Raw genomic sequence first — 27,045 nt, 5'->3', positions numbered from 1 at the left:
AAGAGGAAACCAGCTGTCATGGTCCTGGGTCTTTTGACCCAGCGTTTTAAGTTTGAGTTTATTTTGTTCATTAGGTTATCTAAGTTCATTTGGTTATTAGACTCCTTGTGTTTTCTTCCCCTGTATTTAAGCTTCCCCTCACCCTTCATGTTTCATGCTGTCTTATGTTCATGTCTTATGTTATCAAGTTTGTATTATCATGCCTAAGTGTTTCTAGTTCTTATTATTTCCCCCTCGTGTTTCCAACCATGTTAAATCTCCCCTGCTCTTCATGCGTTTCATGTCTGTGTCTTACGTTGTCAAGTTCTGGTTGTCGTGTCTAAGTCTGCATGTTTCCTGTTTTATTTTGAAAAGGGGTCTTGTGTTCTGTGCTCATGCGGTTAGTTTTACTCTTGCCTGTGCATCATTATGTTTATCCTAGTCAGCTGTTTCCTCATGTGTCTCCACTTCCCCTAATCACCTCCTGTGTATTTAAGTCCTCTGTTTTCAGTGTGTGATTGTTCAGGTCGTCTGTTGTCCACGCCATGTTGCCGATGCCATGCTTCCAAGTTTCTTGTCTAGGTTTTTCTTATTGTTTGTTTAGATTCCCCAGTTTAGGTTTGTGTTAATTTTGCTTCAGTTTGCCTTGCCCTTTGTTTGTACCTTTTCTACCAGCCATATTAAACGGCTCGCCTTTTGTTAACATTCCAAGTTCTGTTCCCTGTTCCTTGGAGTCTGCGTTTTGGGTCCTTTTCTCAATTCATACAGTCTGCCCTCGCCAGACTGTGACACCAGCGGATGTCGCGCTAAACAACAGCAGCACATTTAAGCTTGATCAGCTGTTGTTAGAATGTATTTAATATTAATTTCTAGTATCAGCTGATGTTTGCTGGAGCCACAGCTGTAAAGCTGCTGGTCATGATGTCGGTTTGGATATGTGGTGAGAGGGAAACATGAAGATGAAACCAGGAGATGACCTTACTGGATCATCAGAGCTGTGATGGAGAAACCGGTTTACCTTTTAGGTGACATGGATGAGTTGAAGTTATGAACTGTTTCTGAGAGACAAATAACACCAGGATCCTTTTTTAGGTAGCTGACAGCTGGTAACTGTGCAGGGGCGGGTCTAGCAAAGTGTTGCCAGGGGGGCAGGTAGGGCATTAACAGGGAGAGGGGGGCACAAAGAAATACTTTTCTTTCTTATTCTCATTTAAAATGTCTCGCTTTTAATAAATAATTATCTGAATCTTACAACAAACGTTTTCATCAATGCATAGAAATCCATTATTGTACATAGTAATTTTTTTAGGGTCCCATCATAATTTCTTCAGTAAGTACTGTACATGATGCCAGTATTTTCCCACACTTTCTAGATTCTGCACCAGTGCTGTGTGTAAAATGCCATCAAAAAGTCAGTTAAGTTTTATTCTTTCTCACCTGTCTTTCTGTCTCCTTTCACTTTTTAAAGGTTGCCATGTCAGAAAAAATATTTTTGATGTGGCAAATGAATGGTTTATGAAAATATATCTAAATCTGTCATCAGTAATCTGTAATGATCATGTCTCACCTCTTCTCTGCCTTAATTTCAGGTTTTCACCGTGTGTTGTAGATAGTTCAGGAGGTTAACTCGACCAAGCAGTCTGCTTCCAGGTACTGTTTAGAATACCAGAACAGGGAGGATGGTGTAGGTTTAAGTTTATTAGACTGATGCATGTATACCAACAAGACCGGTCTGGGTCCTTCTGCAGGTCCGTGAAGCTTCAGGTGTTTTCGGTCCAGATTACAGACAGAGGAACAGAAACAGTCATTTTATTACTTTTTTCAGTCGTGCTTGTGCTCGGCTCTTCAAAATAAAGTTTCATCTCTTTGCGTTCACATGGCTCAGCGACACACTGATGATGTGATCAGACATGTTCCTGATGTCATTCCTGTGAAGGAGTGAAGGAATTGTCATGACGGTGTGTCACCTGCAGGTGGCGACGTTGGCTCATGCTGGCCGTGCTGAGCAGAGCTGATGCTCTCACTGAGTTTTTGTTGTGCTGCTGTCACTAAACCAGATCTGCTGTTTCCTGCAGACCCTGGGAGCATTTTGGCCACCAAGCAGCTGAAAACTTCAGGTTCCTCCACCCAGGCTTCATCTCCTACGTGACACACAAGTAAAGCACCACCTGTGATGAATTATCAATCATCTGAAATCGGGCCGGTGGGACGCTCGGGTTAAAATAACATCTCCGCTTCTTTCTCAGTTTCCTGTCGTCGCCTCGGCTGGCTGATGTCAGGGTTCGTGAGACGTACATGCTGAGCACCGGTGCTCTGATGCTGATGTGGGACTTCCACTCTCTGATGATGTAATCATCTTTCACGTTGATGTTCAATAAACGTCCATAAATCGTTTCAGTGGGTTTAGGGATCATTACCTCCTCGTCCTCAAGAATGCTGCACCTTATTTTAAAAAGTTCAAACCCACATCAGGTGTCAAAGACTGAAACCTGGGGGACTTCCTGTTTGTCCTGCAGGTTTCTGCCTTCGGTTTCCTCACAAGGAAGGAACTATGCCTCATTCTCCGATCATTACTACGACTCTGTCTGGAGGCCTCTGAACTTCTACGCCAACCACGACCCGCCGATGGAGGGCCAGCTGTGGGAGGAGCTATCGTCAGAGGATCATCATGCTGTACCAGAGGAGCGCAGACAGCTGAGGGAGGTGCAGAAGCGGCTCTGCTCCTGGTCTGGTTTTTGTGGGGACCTAAAACCTTCTCACTGTTTTATGCTTTAGTGTTTCCTAAAGAGAAACAAAAACTTTCACATTCAGGTTTTTCTTTGTTTTGCTCCAGAATATATTTAGAGAAGAAAATTATGAAAAATTAAGGAGGATCCATGATTTCTCATCTCGTCTCACCTGTCCTATTTTATTCTATTTTATCTGATCCTATTCCATTGCTTTTGTCTTAATTTTTGATGCACTTAACTTGTACTGTCCATTTTCTGCTGCGACAAAATAATTTCCCACATATGGGACTAAGAAAACTTTATCTTATCTTTCCTCTTTACAAAAACGCTGATGCCTTTATGAGATTACAGAAATCATCTGAACTGCAGGTTCCTGCAGACACAGAATATTTCTGTCACACAGAGGAAAACTATAAAGAAGGCGAACGTTGGTTTCTGCCATACTGCACTATGCATTACTATAGTAACCTCAAAGAGCCATATTATTGGTCAGATCATTAAAGTTGCTCCAAAAGGCTGCTACTCCTGGTCCAGTGGTCCAGTTCAGGTAAAGCTAGCAAACAGCTGGCAGCTACATCCGCCTGTGCCGCCATCCACCTGCCAGTCATAGAGGCCACGCCCCTAAAAACACAAACTTTGATACAATTTAAACAGGTGAGTTATAAATACGTCATCATTTTTAATTATCTACAGAGGATAACGTGTTTGTTTCTGCTGTAAACTTTTGACATGGGAGTCTATGGGAACTGACTCACTGCTGCCTCTGCTGGGCGTCAGAGGAACTGCAGCTTTTGGTGCTTCATTTTTCTATTTTACTTTTTTTCTAATTAGTTATATAAATATTTTCAGCCTTGTTTAGCTCCTCCTATTTAAGTGTCAGATATAAACGTGGAGCGGGTGAAGGAAAGATGAAAGTGAAGAATAAATGCTGGACTGTGTAACGGAGTGATGATGAAGTTCATAACACGATCAAACACAAAACACGGCTTTGACTTAAATCCTTCGCTGTTTCTGTGAAGTGAGGAGTAACGCTAGGAGGGTCTCAAGTTTTCCTCAGTGTACCGAAGCAGAGGCAGAACCCAACAGGAAAAAGATGACTTTGGTTTTCAAAATAAAAGAGTCAAGCTTTATATGTAATATTTTTCTTTTCTGTGGGTCAGTCTGTGTTTGTCCAGGACTTTGAACACAATAATGAATCTGCAGCCAAGTCTAATATTACAGCTGCAATAAGGAATATTAAAGCTTAAAAATGTACCTGCTGAGAATTTTATCATTAGCTAATCTTTAATGGGAAAGCATAAAAAACAGAATAATCCCTCACATAACTTTCTTGAACGTATTCAGATTGATTGTTTTTGTCTGAACTCTGAATACCTATGAAATAACACAAAGAATCAGCTGGAAGCTGAACATTTGGCTTGGAAAGACAGTTCTGGCAGCAGTTTAATCAGATCATTGAAATTAAAATTTGTCCTGTTATAAACGTTTCTGTTGGGAAATGTTGGGATTGTGACAAATACAGGCCTACATTTAATTACTCAATAATTTTTAGTCTGAACCCGAAAATACACAAAATTCCATACAGGCTTTGACTGAGTGAACTCATGAATCAGCTGCCGAAACAGGTTAAATAGCTTAAATGAAGTGGAACAGCTCTGAGAAATAAAATAGAATATGAGTCTTACAGATTTCTATTATCACTCTTGCTCTGCATAACAATAAATAAAGTAGTAGTAGTAAAACTATTTAAAAATGTATAATAATACTAATAATGATTCTACTACTACTACTACTACTAATAATAATAATAATAATAATACCCAAAATTGGGAAATTACCACCTCAAAGCAGCTAAAACTAGAAATAAATATAAAAAAAGATCTTAGATAGGTAAACTTTTTTTTTTACCTGGACTACCTGAAAATACACAAAACCTCATCAATAATTCAAAATGTAAAAAAAAAGCTAAAAAAAAAAAACCCTAAAATTATAATTTAACAATTTAAAACCATTTTCAGGTTTATTTTGAAAATCTTGTGCGGAAGTTTGGCGCTGCGTTTACGGAAACTTGACACCGTCGAGAGATTCGGGAGAATCCAGCGGAGAGAATGTGGCATTCAGGGAGAGGAGGGAAGACAAGATGAGCGACGGCAGCCGGAGGGCCGTGTGAAGTACCAAAGTCCGAAATCTGGATGAAAGTCTTGTGGGGGGGTTTTCCTGCGTGGGGGTGAAACTTTCATCTGACGCTCTTGGAAGTTTATAAAAACGCGTGGAAACGGGATTTTCCTGGAATACTAATGCGCGGATAAACGCTACTTTGGAATCTTCCTGAACACCGACGCCGTGTCCGTTAAATGTCGGGGATTAAAAAGTTTCTGCGTGTTTACTGAAGAGGCGGTAAGTCTCGAGTCCACTTATCGTGAAACGATGTTTCTTTTAAAGCTGTAAATGCGGTAAAAGTGACCCGTTAGGTAAGTCGGGTACAAAGGTCGGCGGTGTGTTTACATGCCAGCTCCTCGCCACACGTCGAGTCCCCGTCACGCTGTGGACATTTACACGAGTTTATTGCTAATCTGCCGAGTTAATGTTATATTAATAGAAACTTTCTAATGTGTGGACACTGGTCTCCAGTTCGGCTCGTGTTTACATCAGCAGGGATCTCTTTAATGCTCCAAAGTCGGTGATAGATGTGGACAGCGGGGCTCGCTTTATTACTAAATCGTGAGTTTGTGAAACCTTACAGAGCAGTGTTGATAATATGTTCGTGTCTGAGTTGAACATCAGGGGACGTCTCATGAATATGTTCCGCGTACTTTATGATGATGCTTTTATAGAAAGAGCACTTTTAAATGGAGTCTGCGTGTTAAATGCTCCGAGCAGTCGATCCTGCAGCAGCGCAGCTTGACTTCAGACTAATAACTGTCAAGTGATTCGTGTTTGCGGTAATAAAATGATTTATTTAGCTCCACCGTGGAGTCCCCGCAGTGTCTCAGAGAAATTTATGTGCGTTGTTGCTCTTGTCATGAGTGCAGCGAGGAAAGCAAACGCAAAGGGGGGACGTGATGGGTGTAAATGGGAATGACAGCTCTGCTTAGGCCCTGTGCTCCTCTGTGGCAGCCTGGTTATGTAAGAGGGGAGCAGGGAGCTCAGTGGTGTGTCGGGACTGGCTGCAAACACTCCCCAAAACACTCTTTCTGTTTATGTGGCAACAGAGTTTGTGAGGCCAGGCTGGTGTTTCAGGCAGAGCCGGGGACCGACCCGCTCTGCCAGCCTCCTCCTCCTCCTCCTCCACCCGTGTGTCTGAGGCTGCGAGGCCACTGGCCTGGAAGAGTTTAAGTAGAGCTCAGATGAAGTCACGTCCACAGTGAGTGCCCAGAGGGGAGCAGCGAGCCGGCCCACTCGTCACACACTCGCAGTCAGGTGACTTTGTGAAAAATGAGTTTGGTGTGTTTACACAGCAGAGGCAGCCGGCGAGTGTGTGTGTGTGTGTGTGTGTGTGTGTGTGTGTGTGTGTGTGTGTGTGTGTGTGTGTGTTTGCTGAGCTGTAATTAAACCGAGCTCTCATGTGGCAGCAGGTTAAACTCTCACTCAGCCCGAGCTCGCAGCTTACCTGGACAGGTAAGTCCCGCTGTACGACACGGCGCTGCAGATGCAAAAGATTCAGGAAATGTTTATTTCTGACATATGACAGAATACATGTGTGCAAATGAGAGGGAGAGACAGGTGAAAGGTGAACACGGAGGGAGCAGAGGTCCTGGGTGAGCTCAAACACCAGGGGTCAGCCATCGGAGGAGGGTGCAGGCAGGTGGAGAGGAGGGACAGAAGGGGAGGAGCAAGAGGGGAAAGAAGGTTTAAAGATGGTTTGGAGACGGAGGAGGCCGAGCTGAAGATGTTGGACAGCAGGGACAGGGTCATAAATGAGGCCATCAGAGGGGCAGCTCAGAGTCAGGGAGGCTGAGACGGTCTGAGCGTGTGCAGAGGAGGGAAAAGGAGGACCTCAGAGGAGAGGATGCTGCGATACGAGGAGCTGATTGGATGTGGCGAAGAAGAAGAAGCAGGTTGTCCTCGTGCTCTGGTTTCACAACAGATGTTTGCAGGAGTGGCTGAGGTCTGTTTCTTTGCAAAAGTGTGAGTGATTCCATCATGTGCGCTTTATGATGTGAGGAGGAACGTGCGCGCGCAGCCAGGGTAGTGTTGATGGTGTTCATGCCCTGAGGCCGCAGCAGCGTTAAAGCAAATCACTGCACAGGCTCAGGAGCACCGCAGGGACCGCCCACCAACAAAAACCAGTGAAACAGCCGTAACCCCCAGCATCGTCCCCGGGTCCGAGCTCAATAATGATGGACTGCACTGTCCCTCAGTCTGACCAATCAATGAGGGGACATCAAGGACAGCGGGGACAAAGTTTTCCTTGTGCACTTAATAAACAGTGTAATGTGTGTTCACAGTAAAAGTGATAGGTGTGTTCACATGTTAGTGGTGCAGCGCTGCAGCGTGTGGTGATGTCACCAGGTCTTCCCAGCATCTCGCTCCTGATGCTGGCGCCCTCGTGAGCGCACCTGTGCTGTGTTTGGCCTGAGAGCTGCAGCGCTGTAGCCTGAGCTCAGATCGATCGGTCGTGCAGCTGTCAGAGTTTTCACACTGCTTCCTGTGCGACGCCTCTGAGGCATGAACTGATCTGTTTTTCTCGTTTCAGGCTTCCACACAGCCCCCACCCCCCGCCGACCCTGGAAATAACAACTGCCTGAAATAAAGAGAGCGGGAAACTAAGCTGCAGAGATCTTTCTCTCCTTTTATCTCTCCTGGTGCTCAGAGGAAACCTCACCGAGGAGTTTTTATCTTCACTTTGCTTCCTGGCTGTCAGCTGAGCATCACAGGGAGGAAGTGGAGGTCTCACCTGAGGCAGGTGCACGTCTCCGGTGCTCAGCATGAGGCCCTGAGGAGGCAGCGGGATTTACTGTGAAGCTGGTTGGATTTTAAGGAGGAGGAGGAGGAGGGAGCATGGGGAAGGAGCAGGACCTCCTGCAGGCGGTGAAGAGTGGAGACCTGCTGTCCACCCAGAAGCTGCTGTCCAAGCTGAAGACCAACAGGAACAGTAAGTACGCCGGAGCCGATTATTCAAAACAGACACTCAGAAAACGAATCAAATGTCTGAGCTGCTCGTGTAAGTGGGGCGAGGTAAAACTGATCTAAGGTCAGACGCATCCCAACATCGACCCGTCGCACCATCAAAGTCAAAGAGCTCCTGTTTCTGTTAACATGGGACGTGTTTAAACATGTTTCTGTCCTGCTGTGACTAAAATCAGAGTTTATGGCGTTCTGATTTTGTTACACACTTTAGATGAACGTGGGAATGCTTTTTTCTCTGCACTCGTGGCTACGGCTCGGTCATATTATACCGTTCACGGTAATACCGCTACAGTGTTAGGCAATGATAAGAAAATGAAATATCGCGATAGAATATGGGCATGCGCAGTGCCTTTGTTTTCATACGCTAACTAACGGCCGAAAAGCATGGCGGCGACGGAGAATGAGAAGGAGAAAGCGGATCGTTGAGTGAAACAGATGAACCAGAACTGGTTTGTAAAAATGCTGCAACTTCAGGTTTAGCTTTCGTCTGTCAGATACACAACAAAGCAGATTTTTTTTGTAGAACATGCAAGCGGCCGTCGTTATTGCCGTACTTGTTGGACTAAGGTGCTCGTAAATCTGGGAGTAATCTGGGTCCCAAAGTCAAACGAACACTGCAGCATCACTGAGAGTTAAACTGTCTAAATTCTTTCATCTTTAATAAAATGATCAGCGTTGCTGCTTTACCAGGTGTAACGATGAAGTTTAACATCCAGGCAACCATGAAAACAGAATTCATTACATTTAACGGAGTTAGAAGTTAGCAGGAAGTTAGCTCGCTAGTTTCGCTAGTTACCTAAGCATGATGTAGCATGTTCTGACTGAGAGATTTCTGAAAAAAATCAAACGTACAGCTCTGCTATCACTTCCAACATAAATGAAGGCAGGAAACTAAACAGCAGTGACGTTTGTAGGGTTACTGAAGTTGGGCTAGCTGCTATATAATGATGTGCTACGTGATCGCTAGCGACACAGCTATGTTAGCATAACATAAACAGTGCAGCTGGAGGACGAACACTAACACTTTTCCACTTATAAAAGTTAACGTTAAGGTTTCTGATGGTTAGAGACAAATGCAATCTCATGGCAGGATGCTGTAAACGGACCAAACTTCAGTCAGGAGAACAACTGAGATAATCCATCCACAATACGAGGTTAGTCATTAATATACTGCAACAACATGGGAATAGAGCAGCTGTGATAGAATTCAACATTAATGAATCAATGGTACAGAAGTGGAGGAAGCAAGAAGAATGAGTTTAATAAAGTTTGATTTATCTGACTGCTTTGTTTCGCTTAACGTGCATTATAATCCCGTGCACCTTATGGTCCGAAAAATACATATTTGACTTTTTTATTTGGCACACTGCAGTTTAATGTTGCAAAGCTCCTCTTTTTAACTTCAATGGATATTATACATGGTTAACTCAGGATATGTCAGCACATTTATATAGCTTTAATGCACATAAAAACAGCTGCTTGTTTAAGTGAAATAAATGGATGTTTTTTTGCACTAGTAAAGTTGTGGAGTTGTATTTTGTCTCGCATCAGTTATATCGTCAATTATATCGTTTTTGCAAATTTTCAAATATATATCGTGATAAATATTTTTGCCCATATCGCGCTGCTCTACTGGTGGCCTTTCTCAGTAACAAACGTAAAGAAACTGAATCACGGCATCGGCTTGTGTCATAAAGCTGCCGACTGTGCAGGGTCGTCACAGGGCTCGGAGAGGCTCCTGCTGCTGTCACACAGACTGAAAGTCTCCGGACGGTGATGCCGGCGTTTCCTCTAACAGCAGCTCAGATGTGGAGGAAGCACTTTTGCGTCTGTTCTCTTGCGTCGGGTTTTTGGGGTTTAAGTGTTTTCATGTCAGTGGAAAGTGTGAAACCAGAGCTGACCCAGATACCTGCCGTGGGTTCGGCTTTCTCTCATCAGACGCTCCTCAACACTGGCTTCGCTGACAAACTGAACGAAATGACTTGACCTAAGGATCCGCAGTGCATCGCACAAACGTGTGCGCTGTGGGCCGTAGCACACGTTCACTTAGTCTCCACAAACGTGTAAACTGTGCTGCCTTCACAGTGTGGAGCATCTGCAGGCTTTTGCACACGTCTGTCCCCGAAATTGATGTTGGGAGCACGAGAGAGAACGGCGTCGCAAATCTTGGATACAACAGAAATGTTTGTTTGTAAACACGTTGATTTGGATCTGGTCCATGATGTCAGCCCTGCAGAGCACAGCGCTGAGCTTCGATGGAGACGGGTTACTCAAATCCACACAGACAAAACTTTATGGAGCACAACTTGAATATGCGAGACGTAATCTGCTGCTAAGTTTGGCCTCTTATATCAAAAACCTTTGTGAATATTTCAGCCGTGTTTCAGATAAAAACCTGAAGCTTTCACTTCGTGTTCTTACTCTCAGAAGAACTCAGACTGTAATCACAAGTGTGTGTGTGCGTGATGAGCCTAGTGGTCGAGAGACAGGAGACAGGAAGGGTAACTGGTTAGCAGCAAGTGAACTTTCAGAATAAGAGTGCAGGGGTGGATGAGCATCGCCATAAGACAGGATGTTCCAAAGAAGTCAAACATTTGTTTAGTGTGTGAGTTAAAGGAGGCGCGTGGCTCAAACCAGTGCTGTGTTCGTGTCAGCTGTGTGTGATTGGTGTTGTTTGCCGCCACAATCACAGTGTCGCGTCATTTCACAGTAACAGGTAATCATGTAGCGTCTCTGAGGGGCGGTTCCCCAGCTCCCTCAGGGAATTCCCGCGCTCTGTCACATGACCCCCACCAATTGTTCTCACCTCGGCGCGCCCGATCCATCACCTGAGCACATCACGCCACCGCTCCTTAAACTGCTGTCTCACAGAGGTCAGATGTCCACTCGCCTCCGTTTTTCGCATTCGTCTGATTTTCAAGTGACCCGGACTCGTCCTCCTGACATCTGGCGCTCTGATGTCGCCCCCGACCGTTGTCACCCAAATCACAAGGAGCTCCCAGATGGTGGCCGGCCAGGATTAAGAGGATTTATACTGCTGGTTGGGGGGGGGGGGGGGCTCTGTTTATCTGATGCTGAAGAACCTGCTTCTCAGAGCTCTGATGTTTACAGTCAGCACGCTGACTCTGCACTGCTCTGTTGCTCAGATTAGACCAAGACTAATCCCATAAACTCAGCTCAGGCTTTGTGCGTCGCAGGTCCATCGTTAGTTTGGTGTTTCTGCAGGTTTTGGACGCAGCAGCTGTTGGATCATTTCACAGCGTTATTCACTGTGGGGAAAGTTCCCTTTGTATTAACTGTAAAAATGGAAAGAAAGCTGATCTGAAGCTGCTGCAGAGCGGCAGCGTTCACCGTTTCTTATGTTTGGAGTCGACCCAGTAAACGATCGGGAGCATCGCCCCGTCTGTGCTTTGTGACGGAGCAGAGGAAAAGCCAGAGTCCCTCTCAGTGACTCAGGGGGTTTCGTCTCAGTTATAAAAGCAGACGTGAGTCATGGTCTCTGCGAGGCTGTGTGGCAGCTTAATGGCTCTTTGTAAATAATGTGAAATTAGTCATCGGGAAGCATACAATGCAACGCTGCAGTGGAGCTTTTCCTTCTGGGAAAATCCCGGTTCCCCTGATACAGGTCCTGAGACCTGTGAACGGCCCAGAGAGCGTTTGGCTCCAGAAGAAGGCCGGGTTAGAGCGGAGCGCTCTCGGGTGTCGGGTCCGGGTAAAGCGTGTTTCGTACAGAAGCGTGTAGCGTGCCGGGCTGTGGTGTTCACGTGGTCAGATGTGCGTGCAGAAAGACTGAGCAGCTCGCTGCTGTGAGGTCACATCGGTGCAGCAGGTGGATTTTTTCATCTTATCTTCCCTGCACTCGTGCTCCACGCAGACTTTTTATCTTCTTCTACATTTCCTGCTGAGCGCCTGTAACTTTCCCCCACAGAGATCACAGCTCTCATCTTAAAGAACTTTCACTTTCTCATTTTGTGCTGCTGATGAAATCTGATGTTTCAATTCTTCGTCCTGAGTCTGAGAGGATTTTAGACCTTTGAACACAGGAAGACCTCGTCTCACAGCATCAGTGTTCTTCTGACTGAACCCGATGTCGCGTAAAGCCGTCAGAAACACAATGGCGAGCGGCGTGTCGGAGGCTCTGCTGGGACAGGGAGCGCGGGGGCTCGTCAGCGCCCACATGCTGCCTGTTTCGTGTTTTATTCAGGGGTTTGGGTTCAAACTCAGCTCAGCCAATCACGCTGATCGCTGCTGGCAGGTCTCCCGTCCTCTTCTGGACTACTTTCACGCTGCTGCTCCTTCAGTTTCCTCCTTTAAAGACGTCTCCTTCTGCTTTCTCGCGCCGGTTCTGGTCTTTATCGGGAGTTTCAGAGCTTTTTAAAAGCACCTCATCAACTTTCTCCCGTCTGCGCTGATGTGTGGAGGAGCTGGAGGCAGGAACAGACTGATGGAAGACGACGAAAACTTGAATGAGAGAGGAGGAAGGATCTAAACAGGAAAGAGCTCTCTCCAAAAATCCCTTTCTCTCTCTGGTGCACAGCTCAGCTGGAGCTGCACCAACGTCGAGTTCAGACGATGTCCATCACATCTCATTACGGTGTCTCTGAGCCATGAAGCCTTTATGTCGTCTCCTAACCTCACAGACGCACGTTTGTTGTTTGTTTCTATAAATTTGGCAAAAATTGACCCAAAGGCGTCGAGCCTGAGCAGGAAGCGTCAGGTCGGACCGGATTCTCACTGCCGTTAACGCCTGTAAACCTCAGAGACACCCGGGATTCGCAGTCACGATGATCCTCGCTTTTCCTGCTGACAGGTGGGAATAAATGAGTTGCGGGTCGTTTGAAGCGGGAAGCATTTCAGGGCTTCACACGGTCGCGCTGATCCAGCTTTCCTTTGCTCGCTGCTCTGAGGCGGAGGTTGGCACATACAGCGGGCTGTTTGTGCAGCCAGGCGCTCGAACGAACACCAGACTTTTAAAGTGAAGGGTTAATGAGCGGGAATTTTTCACTCTGCTCCACAGCGATTTGAGGGGAAGTGTTAAAAGCTTTCAGACAGTGCGTGAAATTCTTGCTCTGTGTTTGAGCTGCTGTTGTTTGCCGATCGTACCTCTGAAAAGAAGCGCAGGAACAAAGCTCCTGTGTTTGGGGCCGAGGGGCCCCTCAGGACCCCTGGCTGTCAGGGGTTTTAGTCCTAATGGGAAGAAACATGGAGAAGCCTTACTAAGGTTTTATTTTTCTTTAAACTGAAGGCCTTGCTCAGAGTAGAAGTCAACATAACTGAGAAACAGGAGGCAGCTGGTGGGGTGGGGAAATCCTGCCCACCGGGACGTTTCCCGGAGCCTGCTGGTCATTTCTGCTGGAAATCGTCAACTTGACCAGCGATTTTGTGGCGGCCGTTTCAGAATCCACAAATCTGCATTGCACTCAGAGCACTTGGGCAACATAGACGTGCTTCACCAAAGGACAGAGTCCAAAACCTGGAAACGCGTCACCTGATGAAATGGCTGATCCACACCTGAATCCAGTCCAGAACCAGGAGCTGAACCCTGCCAGCCTGTCTCACAGTGCTTTAGGTCGGACATGAAATAGATCTGCATACTTAAAGATAATAATTTGAATATCTGGCTTCGCTCTGTATCTCCTGCTTATTAAAAGCTGTAACTGTTGCAAAGTAAATTTAAAAAATGTAATAACTGAATTAAAAGCTGATTAAACAGAATCAACAGTCAGCTGATCGGTGAGTCGTCCGTGTGCTGATGAAAACAGATATTGTGATGCTGAATCATTTGTCTGGAAGAATGTAAATACAGAATATTAGAGGACCTGAAACGGAGCCCTGCGGAACACCACAGCTGTTCATACATGTGCTGCGTCCCATCTAAAGATAAAGACGTGATCATATCAGTAAACACTGATGTGATTGATATCTAAGGCCTATAAGTGAGTTTCTTTGCTGCCTTGTGGTTGGTCAGTTACAGATATTCGCCACTCAGTCCAGAGAGCATCTTTTAATCAGCGGGTGTCTCCTCCGTCGGCCCACCAGAGCAGCCGCGACTCGTTTCCTGAGTGAAAGGCTGTAACTCGGCTCCTTGCTTTTTGCATAAACACCTTCTCCACAGTAATGAGACCGGTGTCTTCCAAAATAACCCGCCTCTGAGCGCGCTCACAGCAGCGGGGCAGGAAGCTGTAATGGTTCTGTCTTCACTTTTTATAGAGGCTTTGAAATGGAAACGAGACCATAATGAATTTGGTCTGAGGCTACGTCCTGCGCAGCGGGCTGCAGGCTGCTGGAGCTTTTCTTTATTTGCTGTTACGTAACAGATGTTCTGCACTGCGCTCTCTGCTCGGCCGCTTTCCTCTTTTGTGAGTTTCAAGCTCGATTCTTTTCTTTATGTCCGTGCAGCTCAGGGGTCGCTGAAGGATGGCACGCACGTTTCCAAGTGTTCCTTGTCCTCTCAGCTTCAGTGCTGTAAAGACGTCACGGAGGCTCTTCGAGGTCGCTGTGTTTCTGCAGGGTGTGAGGGGCAAAGCACAACAACACAAACACTGCTCTCACCTGTTCTGAGCGGCCACCTGTCCCATAAGCCTTAAAGTTTACCCAGAATGCACTTTGTGAATCAGCCAACATCGTGTGTCTGCATCACGTGACGTGAAACACCGTGGTGGATCCTTTGCATGATGTCACAGCTTTTGTTTTTAGACTGGTTTGCGTGCAGGTTTCCACAGCAGCCCTGTGAGATGTCTGAAAACACAGCAAGCGTATGAATTTCCTCCTAATTAAAAGCGTAAAACTAGGCCACTCAGAAGGGCACATCTTCTGAGGGTCAGTGCCTTATTTTGCAATTTTAAAGCGAGTGAGTGGGATAAACACCTACATTTTTGAAGGTGGCCTCCTCAGTCCCGCTGCTCCGCCTCCATCAGGAGTCATGAAATGGTATTTAGTGTCTTCTTTTATTATTATCTTACTAAATCTTTTGTGCATCTGTGGCTCCAGTCTGCTCATTAACAACTGCCTTTTTTGGGGCTGTGGTGCAGCAGCTTTGCACGAGTCACAGTTCAAAATAATCCTTCTTTATCTTATCCTTGGCCTTTGTGCAGCCTTTAAGTTCATCCTGTGTTTAAACACGAGCTGTTTTGGCTCCTCCCCCTTTAAGGACTTCCTCTTTTTAAAGATTGGCTGACTTCTGGAAGCCTGCTGACAAGAACCAGCCATGGAGTGAGTTTCAAGTGCTGGAGTTAAAGTCGGCTGGACTTCTTCAGCTGTTAAGATTACCGTAACCTGGGTGATGAAGAGCCCAGCTCAGGAAACGAGTGTTGGTGTCTGCGTCGTTGTTTCCACATGTCCTTGTTCCTGAAGGATTTCCTGAAGATCATTTTCAGCGTTCTAAAACAAACATACACAGCCTGGCTGCTTTAGCTCCGCCCCCTGGCTGCTGCTACAGTGGAGGGTGTCGGTGAGGTCAGAGGGGTGATAAATACACAGATCCACAGGTTGTTTTCTGCTCTTAGACGTTAAGAGGTCAGACAGATGAATCTTATATGATCAGCCCAGGCAGAGATATGACGTTCAAACCCTCCGTGTACAAGGGGCAGCCAATCAGAAGAAAGCTGGCTTAAAGGGGAGGAGCTAGAATGCTTTTTTTCTGATTGTATAAAATAAAGAAGGATGATTTTGAAGTGAGTAGATCCCGAGGACCCTACCGGTGCTAACAACGTTCCTGGTGAAATGGCAGATCGGTGCTGAGGAGCTTCCACCTGAAGCCAGCTGTGATCTGTAGCTTGCTTTGAGCCGGGCCTCTGGCAGCAAACCTTCTCAGAGGGAAAAGTTCACAGTGTTGGTCCGACTCTCATTCTGTGCTGTTAGCGAGACTGTCCTGCGTCTGACTTATGAGTTCTGATCTGCCTCTGACTTTGTTTGAGGAACCGTTCCCACCACTGAGCACGAGAGGAATTCACTGCACTCTAATTTAGGTCAGGATTGTGGTGAGATGCTAAAAAACGAGGCTTTATTTTCCTGGCCTGTGCACGTCTGTCCAGATCTGCTCGCTCTGACACTTTAACGGCGATAAAAGGCTCAGAGATGAGTGCGGTTTGAGGCCGCCGGCCCAGCGTGAAGTCCCGCTCACAGCTGCGAATTACGAGCTCCAAGTTTTACTCAGTTTTCTGCTTCTCCAGCACCCACTCCCACCCGCCCCCTCAGCCCCTGTGTTGTATCTGTGCCAGCTATTGTCCGTGTAGCAGAGCAGCGTTTGAATGCAGAGGGGAGAATAGAGACGCTGATGTCATGGCGCTGGTATGCAAAGCCCACGGCAGTACCTTCGATCTGCTCGCTGAGGCTGGAATTTGACTCTGGTGAAAACCAGCCGCACACGGAGCGTTTCCTGAAGTCTTCAGCCAAAGAGAGGGAGGCGAGGGAGACCGGCGAGGGAGACCGGCGAGGCCTCGCTGCGCTGCCAGCAGATGCTCGCTCCTGCAGAGAGAAGAGGATGAAGCGCAGTCACACCTTTACGTTGATTAGGCTTTCTCACCTCTGCTGTGGTTCAGGTTCAGGCTTCTCAGGTCACAGCTGTTTCCTTCTCCTGGATTAGCTGGTCATCAGACCGTTAGCTGTCTTCAGCTTTCAGTTTCAGGGTTTGGATAATAATCCTTTGAACATTAAATATCTGCCATCTCAGCAGGCTGGTGCTTATGATACAGGATGTACAGATGTTACACATCGTTTCAGAGGCTGGTAATTCAGCTCTGTGACACTCATACACTTCCCCTCACATACAGGACGTCAGAAGCTCAGAGAGCTAAGGTTTACAAAACTTCTTTAAATAATTCATTATCGGCGATCGTGGCTGAAGAGTTGGGCGTTCGCCTTGTAATCGGAAGGTTGCCGGCTCGAGTCCCGGCTCTGACAGTCTCGGTCGTTGTGTCCTTGGGCAAGACACTTCACCCGTCGCCTACTGGTGTGGTGGTCAGAGGACCCGGTGGCGCCAGTGTCCGGCAGCCTCGCCTCTGTCAGTGCGCCCCAGGGTGGCTACAATGTAGCTGCCATCACCAGTGGGTGAATGTGTGGGTGAATGGGTGGATAACAGGTTGTGTAAAGCTTAGGGACGAGTAAAGCGCTGTACAAATACAGGCCATTTACCATTAGCCTTAAAATGTAACATTCATTCACCTCACTGTTAATCATCCACTGGTCATTCCTCCTAAACTCATGGAAATCACATTAGAGCACTAAAGGAAGGCTGCCACGCCCGCTGACCCGACCCCCAACCCCTCAAGACTTCATTCAGACATTAAACCCTCATTCAGTGTTCTCATATTTGTTTTTGTCACCTCATTGATCAATCACAAGTATAAGAATAAAGTGATCTCTGTGGCCTAAACTGTGAATGTCAGTTCATGTAAGTGGAGGCTTGATCGGCCACACAGGAATGCCTGGTCACATGTAGCAGGCTGGAGGAGGTGGTGTACGAGGGAGGAGGTCCTGGTGCTGCGACTGTCCAGATTGAAGGAGGTTTTTGTCAGCGAGGAAAAGAGGAACGGGCGTGGAGCTGAGCTCATATCCCCCCCGAACAATATGTGCCGAGTCCTGAGCCTCCTTCTTGTTTGAGGTTGGGATAGGAAGAGGAACACACACCACGCTCCACCCTGAACCACTTTACTGGGAAAACAGTACTGGAAAGACCGGACAGAAGATCGACGGCTTCTGTCTGTCAGAGCATTTTTAGCTGAAATAAACAGTTCTGAGATAAAATGGCTTTAAAGGGAGCTTTTAAGCCAGTTAGGCTTACAGTTACATTAGATGTAACAGGCAGGACAACCAGTAACAGGCCTGCATGTCCTGTCACCAGTAAAACATGGATAATGTTTCACTGGTAAATACTAATAAAACCCTGCTGTTTAGCACTGCCAGGCTGCATCATTTATGGGATTATTTCGCAAAAAAGTAATCTATTACACATCACATTACTTAAAAGTAATGCAGGACATTACGTCACTACACTGCCGTGAGAGTAACTAGTTACATTATTTCCTTGTTAGTGTATAAAATGAGCTGAAAGGTGTTTCTCATAATTATCAGTTAACTATAAAACCTGAGGCTGCACAATCTGTGCTTCAGTGTTAATGAAAGATGAAGAGCAGCCGGAGGAAAGTAAAGGCTGCTCGTCACTGTTCAGGCTCTGGCTGCTGGGCTGGAGTCTGCATGCTCAGCTCGATAGTCACTTTGGTTCTCAGCTAGCTCAGTGTTAGCTTCGTGTTAGCGTGCTGTCGGTGCAGATGTTTGCAGAGAGCGATGTAATGCTGCTTCTGTGCTGGATTCAATTTGAACTTTGACCTCATGATCTTGTTCTTGCAATAAAAACGATTAGCTTGAGCTCAGTTTAAGTCAGCACACAGTGTGATGTTTTTGTTAAAGTGAGCACATACTCGAGTAATCTCAGCTGCCTCGTGATTAATGCCACCCGGCCCCGTTGGTTTGGCACTCACCAGTGTGTGTTTAAAGCCTGCAGGCTGGCTATAATTAAGCTGTTCTTACACGAGCAGTTTGAAGGAAAGAGTTGTGCTCCGGCACGTCCGAGCCGTTCATTCATCAGCAGCTCTCTGAGGTTTGAGTCTAAACGTGCCTCCTCTGGGACGGCGAGTGTGTCATTAACACGCTGCTGTAATTGAGTGGATGCTGGTGTTTGACTCAGTGTGCAGATGAGCCCCAGGACTGCTCTGCATGTCCAGTCTCTGTGGTGGTGCTGCTCCAGGACGTTGTCATTGCAGACCACCACCCACGGCGGGGTCCCTACTGACCTGGTTGTTTTCTGGCTCTCTCCTTCTGGTGGTCTTACCCCCCCCCCCCCTCCCCCACTGTGCTGTGGCTACTTGTAGGTCCCAGGTTATGTGGCTGTGGGGGGGCTGGAGCAATGGAGCTCTGGAGCCCTGTGACGCTGGGTGGGCTCCAGACATTTTCATACTGCTTCCCACATGTCGTGTAAGAAGTGAAAGTGTATGTAATACAGAGCTGATCTAGGAAAAGCAAAAGCATTCAGATCATAGTCCTGGTTGTAAAAGCTTCCTGACAGGATAAAAACACCAGCTGCTGTTATAATGTGAATATTTACTGTTGGCCCACTCCATTAGCTCCACCAGGCCGGGCCCTGCTGCCCCATATATTCATGAGGAGTTTGTCTCCGTGCGGTCCAGCTGCCAGCCGCTCTGGACGCTGCTCAGGCCTGTAGAGTCCTGATCAGCGTCTCCACAGCAGAGTGTGACAGAGGCGGCTGTCAGCGCACTCAGGAAACCATCTCAGCGTCCTCATTAGGCTCTGTTGACTCTGGCCTCTTGGCAAATAGCAACCGAAACACACTTCTAACCCCTCAGTGTGGAAAAAACGAAAGTTCAGGAACCTGCAGACGGTCAGAAATGCAGATTCTCCCCGTTTGATCTGAGGTTCACAGAGCCCGTGATGTCTCACTCGCTCATTTAAAACGCCTTTAACAGCTTTAAGCTCAGTGAGAGTTTTGCTCTGCGCAGGCTGCATCTGTCAGAGTTACATTACAGCCTCACCGTTTCTAAGATGCCTGTTTCCAAACAGCAAGGATGAGTTTCTCTCATGAAATCATACTTTGTGTCAGAGCTGAGTGCCACGGGGCCCACGTGGTTGTTAATCAGGCTCATTATTGTGACCCTTCATCGTGGTTGGCTATCAGCTGACCCGAGCCCCGTCCACAGAGCGGCCTGACCTGCGCACGTTTGTGTTTTCAGATTTCGGTTCAGACGATAAACGCTGAAACCTTTTGCGTGTCATGATGACCCAGCAGAGCGCCGACAGTCAAGGCTCAGGCTTTGCTTCAGTCTCCTCTCCGACCTTAAGACCGAACTGTGACCATCTCACAGGTGTGTTTGCACCAGGACGCGTTCAGGGACGCTCTCCTTGTTCCTGCCTCAGTTTTTAAGCTGATTGGTTGTAAAATTTCTCCACAGGATGGACACAACAGATCGCAGCTTCTGTTTCTGTGTCTCCAAGTTTGCAGGCGCTCGTTTCTGTCAGCCCGGCCTCAGAACAAAGTCCTTCCCTGCTTCTCCTCCATCAGTCAGCGTGCGTGACGGGCCTGTTTGTGCATGCAGAGGATGCATACATCAGCTGACGGAGGCCTTCTCTGTGTGGATACTGGAGCTTCTCATAACTCTGAGGTTCCTCTGCCTCTGCTGTGGAGTCTGCCCTTTTTCACCTCTTTGGTTGATGAAGAGTAATCGAATTATTAGAAAACATCTTCGCGTCTTGTGTTTAAAAAAACAGAGTAAATTTAATGTTTGAGGTGGTAGGTCATGTCGGTTTCACCTGCCGTCAGACAGGAAGTGACACAAAGTGACAAAAGTCAAGCATCAGCAGCCAGGACTGACAAATAACAGCAAGACTGGAGCAGCAGAAAGCCTCCACAGTGGCACGGAGCAGTAAAAGTGTGAACTGCTGGTGACGTCACCGTGAGGTGGGAGGCGTCCAGCTGTTTGACCGCAGGAGCAGACTGTGCTTTGATCTGATCTGCTGTCTCTGATCAGACCTGCAAACATGTCAGAGACATCGAGCTCCCGTCGGCCGGGTCATCCTGAGCTCCTGAGCCTAAAACCAGCCCGACTTTCCCGCCTGAATCTTCATGGTGGGAGGTTTCCTGAAGCCGCTCGTATCGGCTGCTCTCCTCAGATGCAAGTTCAGGTTGACATTTGAGTTTCCTTTTCCTTTCAAAATAAAGGACGTGGCTGCGTTCCTCACTGGAACCAAAGCTCACAGGTACGTCGATGGACCGTGGGCTCGTGCGCCCTTCGTTTGTCTGCTCAGGCTTGCCTGAAGAGCGTGCGTGACGGTTTTGTTGTGCGTTTGGAGCCTCTGTGGCAGACCTGTGTGTTTACATTCCCACTGAGCCCGCAGAGCGTCGGCGGTTCAGGCTGAGGCGAAGGAGGAAGGTCTTATCAGCTGTGCTGCCAGCGTGACGCCGCTGTTATCAGGCGGCCGATAGAGCGGCTCCAGCCCGCAGATGCAAACGCCTCGTGGTGAGACGTGGAACCGAAAGTGATGAAGAATTTATCGGAACTTTGTCATGAAGTTGGAGAAAAGTTTGTGCTGTGAGGAGCTGAAGCTCCTTCGATGGGGAGTGTCACACTCAGGCGATCACTTTTACTAAAACAGGTTTTACACACAGTTACGTGGACGACGTGTTTCACTGCTTCACCTGCTGACAGGAAGTGATGTCACTCTCCTCCAGACTTCATTCACCTTCACTCTGCGGTGTTGATTGGTTAGTTTGTCTTTGCTGTGTGACTTTGTGAGTTAGGTCCCGTCACGGCGTCTCCCGTCACGGCGTCTCCCGTCACGGCGTCTCCCGTCACGGCGTCTCCGCTGTGGTTTCCTGTCAGGGTAAAAAAACTGTTTTTGTTCACTTTGTGTTCTTGTTGTTTCCTCACATCCACAGACGTCCTGAACTGTTGTCACACTGCAGGTTAAACACACGCTCACGTAAACATCAGACTCTTGTTTTTGTACAAGAATAGATTCAGAGAAAACCCAACGATCATACGACCTTTACAGCATCAAACTTTCAAAGTGTGTGTGTGTGTGTGCGCGTGTGTGGACTGCAGGGTCCGGACTGTAAATTAAGAGAGTCAGTCTGAGGAAGTTTCCTCGCTCAGTGATTTTGTTGTTTCCTTCAGGGCGGGGTCTGCTGCTCGCCCCCGCCCTGTGGAACAATAGTGTTGGGACAGGAAGTGAGGAAGGGCCACGGCTTTGTCCCTGAGAGCCGAGCCTCCGTCAGCACAACACCACCCCCTCCTCTTCCTCCCACACCGAGTCACGGTCAGGTTACAGCCCGATGCCTCCGCAGCGCACACACACACACACACACACACACACGCTCACACACACACACACACACGCTCACACACACACACACACACACACACACACACACACACACACACACGCTCACACACACACACACACACACACACCCAGGATCAGTGCCACAGGTGTGTTGTTCAAATACGTTTAAACTTTATTGCTGTCTGAGGAAGCACAACCTGCTGAAAGCAACAAAAACATCTGATAAACATGGACAAGTCTGGATTTCCTCCATCAGGTACCTTCACTGCTTTTAAGCTCCGGGCTTTTAGCTTCTTTAAAGACTGTGTTTTACTCTGAAAGGACAGAAGGGCTGATTACTTCCTTTCTGAGCTTCATGAGCTGCACTAGATCAAAGATAATATTTTTGCATCTTTGTGTTTTGGAGCAGCTGTGCATGATCCACAGTTGAAAACAATCCTTCTTTGTTTAAATGAGGCCTCAGCTCATGCTGTGTCTGAAACAAGCTGCTTACGTCAACCAGTGCGTCTCTTTTGTCCAGGCTTCAGAGACATTTTGCTCTGATTTTGGTCCTTGCTGATTAACTGCTTGAACCACAGCAGGAGAAACTGAACTGAAGCTCGCAGTAAATGCATCTTTCTGAAAATAGTCAGGCTGTAATTCAGACGCACAGCAGAGTAAACTCGTTAAACATCCGTTATGCTTTTCTGGACTTCACGAAGCTTTATTGGAGCAGATCCAGCAGACAAACACTAGACTGTTATTCTTACGTTTAATATCTAACATATGCTCGCGTGTTTGTCTAAAGCTACAGCAGATAAAACCAGTTAGTCAGTCCTGCTGGGCTCCCAGTCCAACCGTAAGGGAGGAGCGCGGGCACGAGCCTCCCCCGTGTCCTCGTCGCTTCAGACCTCCGATAAGACGTAAGGACGTCTTCATCTTCACCGCGTTGTCCTCATTCAGTCAGCAGATAAGAGGCAGACTCGTCCCGCTGCTGCTTTGGACAAACGCTCGCAGAGCTTCCTGTGTTCCCGTGCCAGGCTCTCTGAAGGCCAGGAGGAGGAGGAGGAGTGAGGAAGAGGTGCTGGTTGGTGCTCGTGTTTCCGGCCGAGCTTCATCAAACAAAACGGCTCTGTGAAGGACTCGCACTCAGACGTCACAAAACGTCATAAAACGAGACAGACTTACAAGAAGTGAGGGCCACGTTGTCTCCCATGAAACGAAAGGGACCCGAACACGGAGAGGTCAAAGTTCACCCTGCCTGACTGAAGCATTACAATGCCTTACTTATTGCAGCATGAGCGTCTCCAGCTGTTTCACAGTTGGCTAATCGGAGATGACGCAGAGTGAATGTGTGATGTTTGTCGATCGTTGATGATGGTTTGAGCTCCTCGGAGTCGCAGAGTGGACCGTGGACTCCTCTGAGCACCAAACTGTTCTGGAGTCAGCGTGAGGCCGTACGACCCACACTGACGAAGTCACACAGAAACATCTCTGACCGAGAACCCGACTGCGATCAGCTGACGAGGCTGAGCGCGCACTGTTGGCCTCGCGGGCTGGTATCTGCAGTCATGTGACCTGCTGAACCACATGAAGGCGCTGGTGTTTGAACCGCACGCTGTAATCTGCAGGAGTTTCACTTTGTGCCTCTGCGTTTGGAGGAGGGCCAGCACGCCGCTGCCGGCCTCCACGCGGCTCCGCGGCGCCCCGTCCTTTAGGGCTTTGTTTTACACGCAGCTGGGAAACAAAAAGATGTGAGCCGCAGCCTGCAGACGTCTAATCATAGACGCTCGCAGCGGGCGGCTAATTTTAGCTTCAGTTTTTTTCTTTTACAACAGATCTACTTTCAGGATCCACTTCACCATCCCAAACCAGACCGCTGAAATCTGCAGACTCCTGCAGAAAACCTCCTGCTCCTCCTCGCCGTGCATTCTTGTGGCGGCTGATCCGCAGGACGCCGACGTTTCAGCTGAAATTATAAAAAGCAGAAGCCTGCAGCCTTTGCTGGGACCCGGCCACGCCTCGCTCCACAAACATAAAGTTAAAAATAACTCTGGACAAATGTGCAGCAGATGATGAAGAAGCTGCCGGGGGTCGGTGTGGATGTCAAACCTGCCTCGTTAACGTCTGATCACGTTGTCAGAGAGTGTGTGTGTGTGTGTGTTTACAGAGGAGTTTAAATGGTTTTTCTGTGACCGATGTTCTAAGACCAATGTCACTCCTATTTCAAGCCCAGAGATTAAACACACTGCTGTGTGTCCCACCGGAGCTTCTCGTAAAACATCCTGCGCACAGATCGTTTGGCGTCCTGGAGAGATGCTGGCGGGAAGCTTCCCTGCTGACTGGAGCCAATCAGAACCAGGGGAAGCAGGTCTGCAGCCGCTCGTCTTCAGAGTTACGTTGCTGCATCAACACGTCAGTGAAGCAGCAGTAAGTCGGACTGCTATCAGTCTGCAGTCGATTGGAGTCAAGTTGGCAACTATGTGAAGTTTGCTGATAGACGTGAAACAGACTCCTCCTTCAATAGTGACGTAGTCGCTGCAGTTTTACTGCAGAAAGACACAAAGGCTTTAAACAGTATAACCCGAGCACAGCCGCTCAGTCTCTGCTGGAGAGACGCCTTGCTCGTGGGCAGAGGCTGACTTGATTACCCATCCGTCTGAGAGTGACTGCAGTGAGTCAGTCAGACCCAACTGTTTGGAGGTTGTTAGGTTGCCTCCAACCTGGCGAGGTGGGTCAAGGTTGAGAGTTGCACGCCGGTGGCCACAGCTGTGGCTGTGACTCAGTGCTTTCACTTTAACCTCCTAGGACCTGCGTCCACATGTGTGGACATCACATTTTCGGTTATTTAGACCAAAATACTCAATCTTGCTCTACAAGGGCCTGATGTCCACCTACGAGGACATTATGCTGCTGCTGTTCTATCAAAATTTTAAACGAATATCCTCGTATGTGGCTCTGAGTTTTCTTAACAACAAAAATAAGGTTAAAAAAAAATCTGGTACTTCTTTGTTTTTACATTCATCAGGTCGCAATCAGCCCAAATATCAAAGAGAAATTAAAAATGCTGCAGTGGAAGAGTTCAGGTCTTAGGGGGTTAAACCGCCTAAATTTACTTTTTACTTTTAATCGTCTTGATCGTTGAATCATTTCCAGTCATTTTCCTGCAGAAGGGATTTTTGGTCCCCGCCTGATCACCGCGCGTTAGAAGCCGACTGTTGGTGCGCGCAGAGCTCGGGAGCAGCAGGCTGGTCCACAGCCTGGGCTGTGGTCTGGTTCCCCGAGCCATCAGGACCACTGATCACCACTCCACTGATCCTCAGCACTCCAGGGCCTGCTGCTGTCAAACAAACTCATTTATGTAAAAATGAAGCGATCACATTATTGATGTGATTATAGAATTATGGCGTTTCGTTCCACCATGACGTCCAGTCTTTCTCTGAGAGAGAGGGTGAAGTAGAGTGGTCCCGCTTCACGTGGTGAAACGCAGCGGCGGCGACTTCCTCCCTGCGTTCAGCCCGTTCCTGCATCTCCGCTCATGCTGATTTATTCCTGTTCATTCTGAAATCCAGGTCATTATCAAAGCAGCGCTGTGGTCCCGGAGGGCGAGCCTGCCGTGTTGCCCCGAGATCCTCATTACTTCAAACGCTGCTGTTGTTGTTGGTGAGAGGGTGAGGGGGGTGGCAGCAGACTCACGGTGGAGGTGGTGTCTGTGAAGTCCCTGCAGGCTGACCTTTGACCCCTGACAGTAAACGCTGCAGCTCCTTTGATCGCTGTGTTTACAGGTTTTGACATAAGAAGTCAGAAGATGTTAAACTGGTTTCTATGAGCTCCTGAACCTGCGCAGAGCTCTGACTGCTGATAACTCAGCAGGAGAGAGACGCTCCGACTTCCTGTTGCTGACCGTGGCGTTACGATGACGCGCTGATTAGACGCCATCATACCAAACAGAGCCCGGACCGTCGAGGAACCCCCTCGCTTCAAGAAGGACGGCATTCCAGCGAGCAGCAGTGAAAACGAGGCTGCGAGACGAGGACGGGAACGAGTCTGTGGTGTCGCCCCCGGCGGCGAGGAGACTTTTCTGGCAGCAGATCAAAGAGGCGCCGAGCTTCATCTCTCAGTGTCTGAGCGGCAAACCTGCTGAGGAGGTCAGGGCCGGGCCAGAGGCTAATGAAGCGTGCTCGGGAGGACGATTTACGATCCGGTGTCCCCGTCTGCTGCAGGAAGCTTCTCCTCCCATCGGCTCTGATTGGATTTCCTCCGGTGGAAGAGAGTCTCTGACACCTCGTCATCCCGCAGCAGTCAGACGTGGACATTATCACCGACTCATGAGCTTCCACCTGCGGTCCAGACGCCTCTGACCACCGCTGGAAAGAAAAGTTCTAACGATGGATCGCGTGAGCTCATACAGGACCGCACTGTGGTTAGTTTGGACCCTGCAGGCTGTCAGCAGGACAGCAGTAAGACACGCACAGGAAGGTCAAAGGTCAAATTAACCTGTCACACAGCCACAAACACATCAATGTTACCCAGAATGCATCTGCCATTATACTGCGTTCAAAACTGTAAAGACAGCGGTGGAGGAGTTTGTGAGGAAGTGAAACGGCCGTTTGGTTCATGAATCTGAAAACTTCTCGTTTTCAGATTCGTAACATCACAGACAGAAGCTCCGCCCATCTGTGTGTTTAAACCTTCTGTCTGCAAAGGGCAGCCAATCAGAACAAGGTTAGCTTGAAGCAGTGGTTCTCCTGCAGCTGGTTTATAACAGCTGGTCTGTTTGTCAGAAACAGACACTCTGTCAGTTTAAATCCTACATTACCCATGATCCTTTAGCTCAGCGTTATTCTCGGTTTCAGTCTTTAAGTCAATGAGCTTCGTGTACGTTTGACTTTTTAACCACGTGTTCCAGCCGTCCTCCCGTCCAGCTTCACCTGAACGATCTGCTGGACGATCACATGACCACGATCACATGACCACGATCGGGCGCTCATCTTCTGTGTGTTCTTGTGTTTCAGAGCTGCTGGGCTCCACTAAGAGGCTGAATGTGAACTACCAGGACTCAGATGGGTGAGTGATGAAGTCAACACTATAAAAAGACGTTTTCTGGGCTGCTCCGCCCAGCGAGGGAGCTTTTTTTACTCTCTGCTCCCCGAGCTCCTATAAAAAGTTTCCACTCTGAATCTGCTGAGTGGACGGAGCACAAACTTTGTTAAAGCTTCTTTGTTCTGGTTCTTTAGCGCGTGGGTTTGTGACGTTCATCGGCCGCTTCAACACAGCAGCCTGGAAGGACACGAGGAGACTTTAATCTGTCCTCGTCGAGTCCCCGAGGTTGTTTCCTCCCTCCTCAATCTGACGAGCACGTCTTTATATCCTC

The 27,045-nt window shown here is 47.9% G+C and overlaps 1 protein-coding gene across 5 annotated transcripts in view; it reads left to right on the top strand.

Moving 5' to 3' along the window:
- Positions 1-4,920: 4,920 nt before the first annotated feature.
- The window catches only part of caskin2b (CASK interacting protein 2b), a 54,635-nt gene continuing 32,510 nt past the window's right edge, over positions 4,921-27,045 (top strand). For 4 of the 5 annotated variants that reach the window (XM_086290318.1, XM_086290317.1, XM_086290316.1 and 1 more), the window contains exons 1-3: positions 4,921-5,105; positions 7,405-7,803; positions 26,687-26,738. In XM_086290318.1, coding sequence (XP_086146444.1) covers positions 7,710-7,803; positions 26,687-26,738 — 146 coding nt within the window. In that variant the 5' untranslated portion in view covers positions 4,921-5,105; positions 7,405-7,709. Of the gene's footprint in view, positions 5,106-5,920; positions 6,129-7,404; positions 7,804-26,686; positions 26,739-27,045 lie in introns of all 5 variants that reach the window. The other variant, XM_086290315.1, reaches the window with a different exon arrangement.

The sequence above is a fragment of the Aulonocara sp. 'chitande type north' Nkhata Bay genome, linkage group LG4, assembly GCF_057382095.1.
Source record: "Aulonocara sp. 'chitande type north' Nkhata Bay isolate Kocher_YH1m ecotype deep benthic linkage group LG4, A_spYH_male_GT1.1, whole genome shotgun sequence".
Lineage (NCBI taxonomy): Eukaryota > Metazoa > Chordata > Actinopteri > Cichliformes > Cichlidae > Aulonocara > Aulonocara sp. 'chitande type north' Nkhata Bay.
The sequence above is the reverse complement of the archived record's forward strand: the minus strand, read 5'-3'. Positions and strand labels throughout refer to the sequence as shown.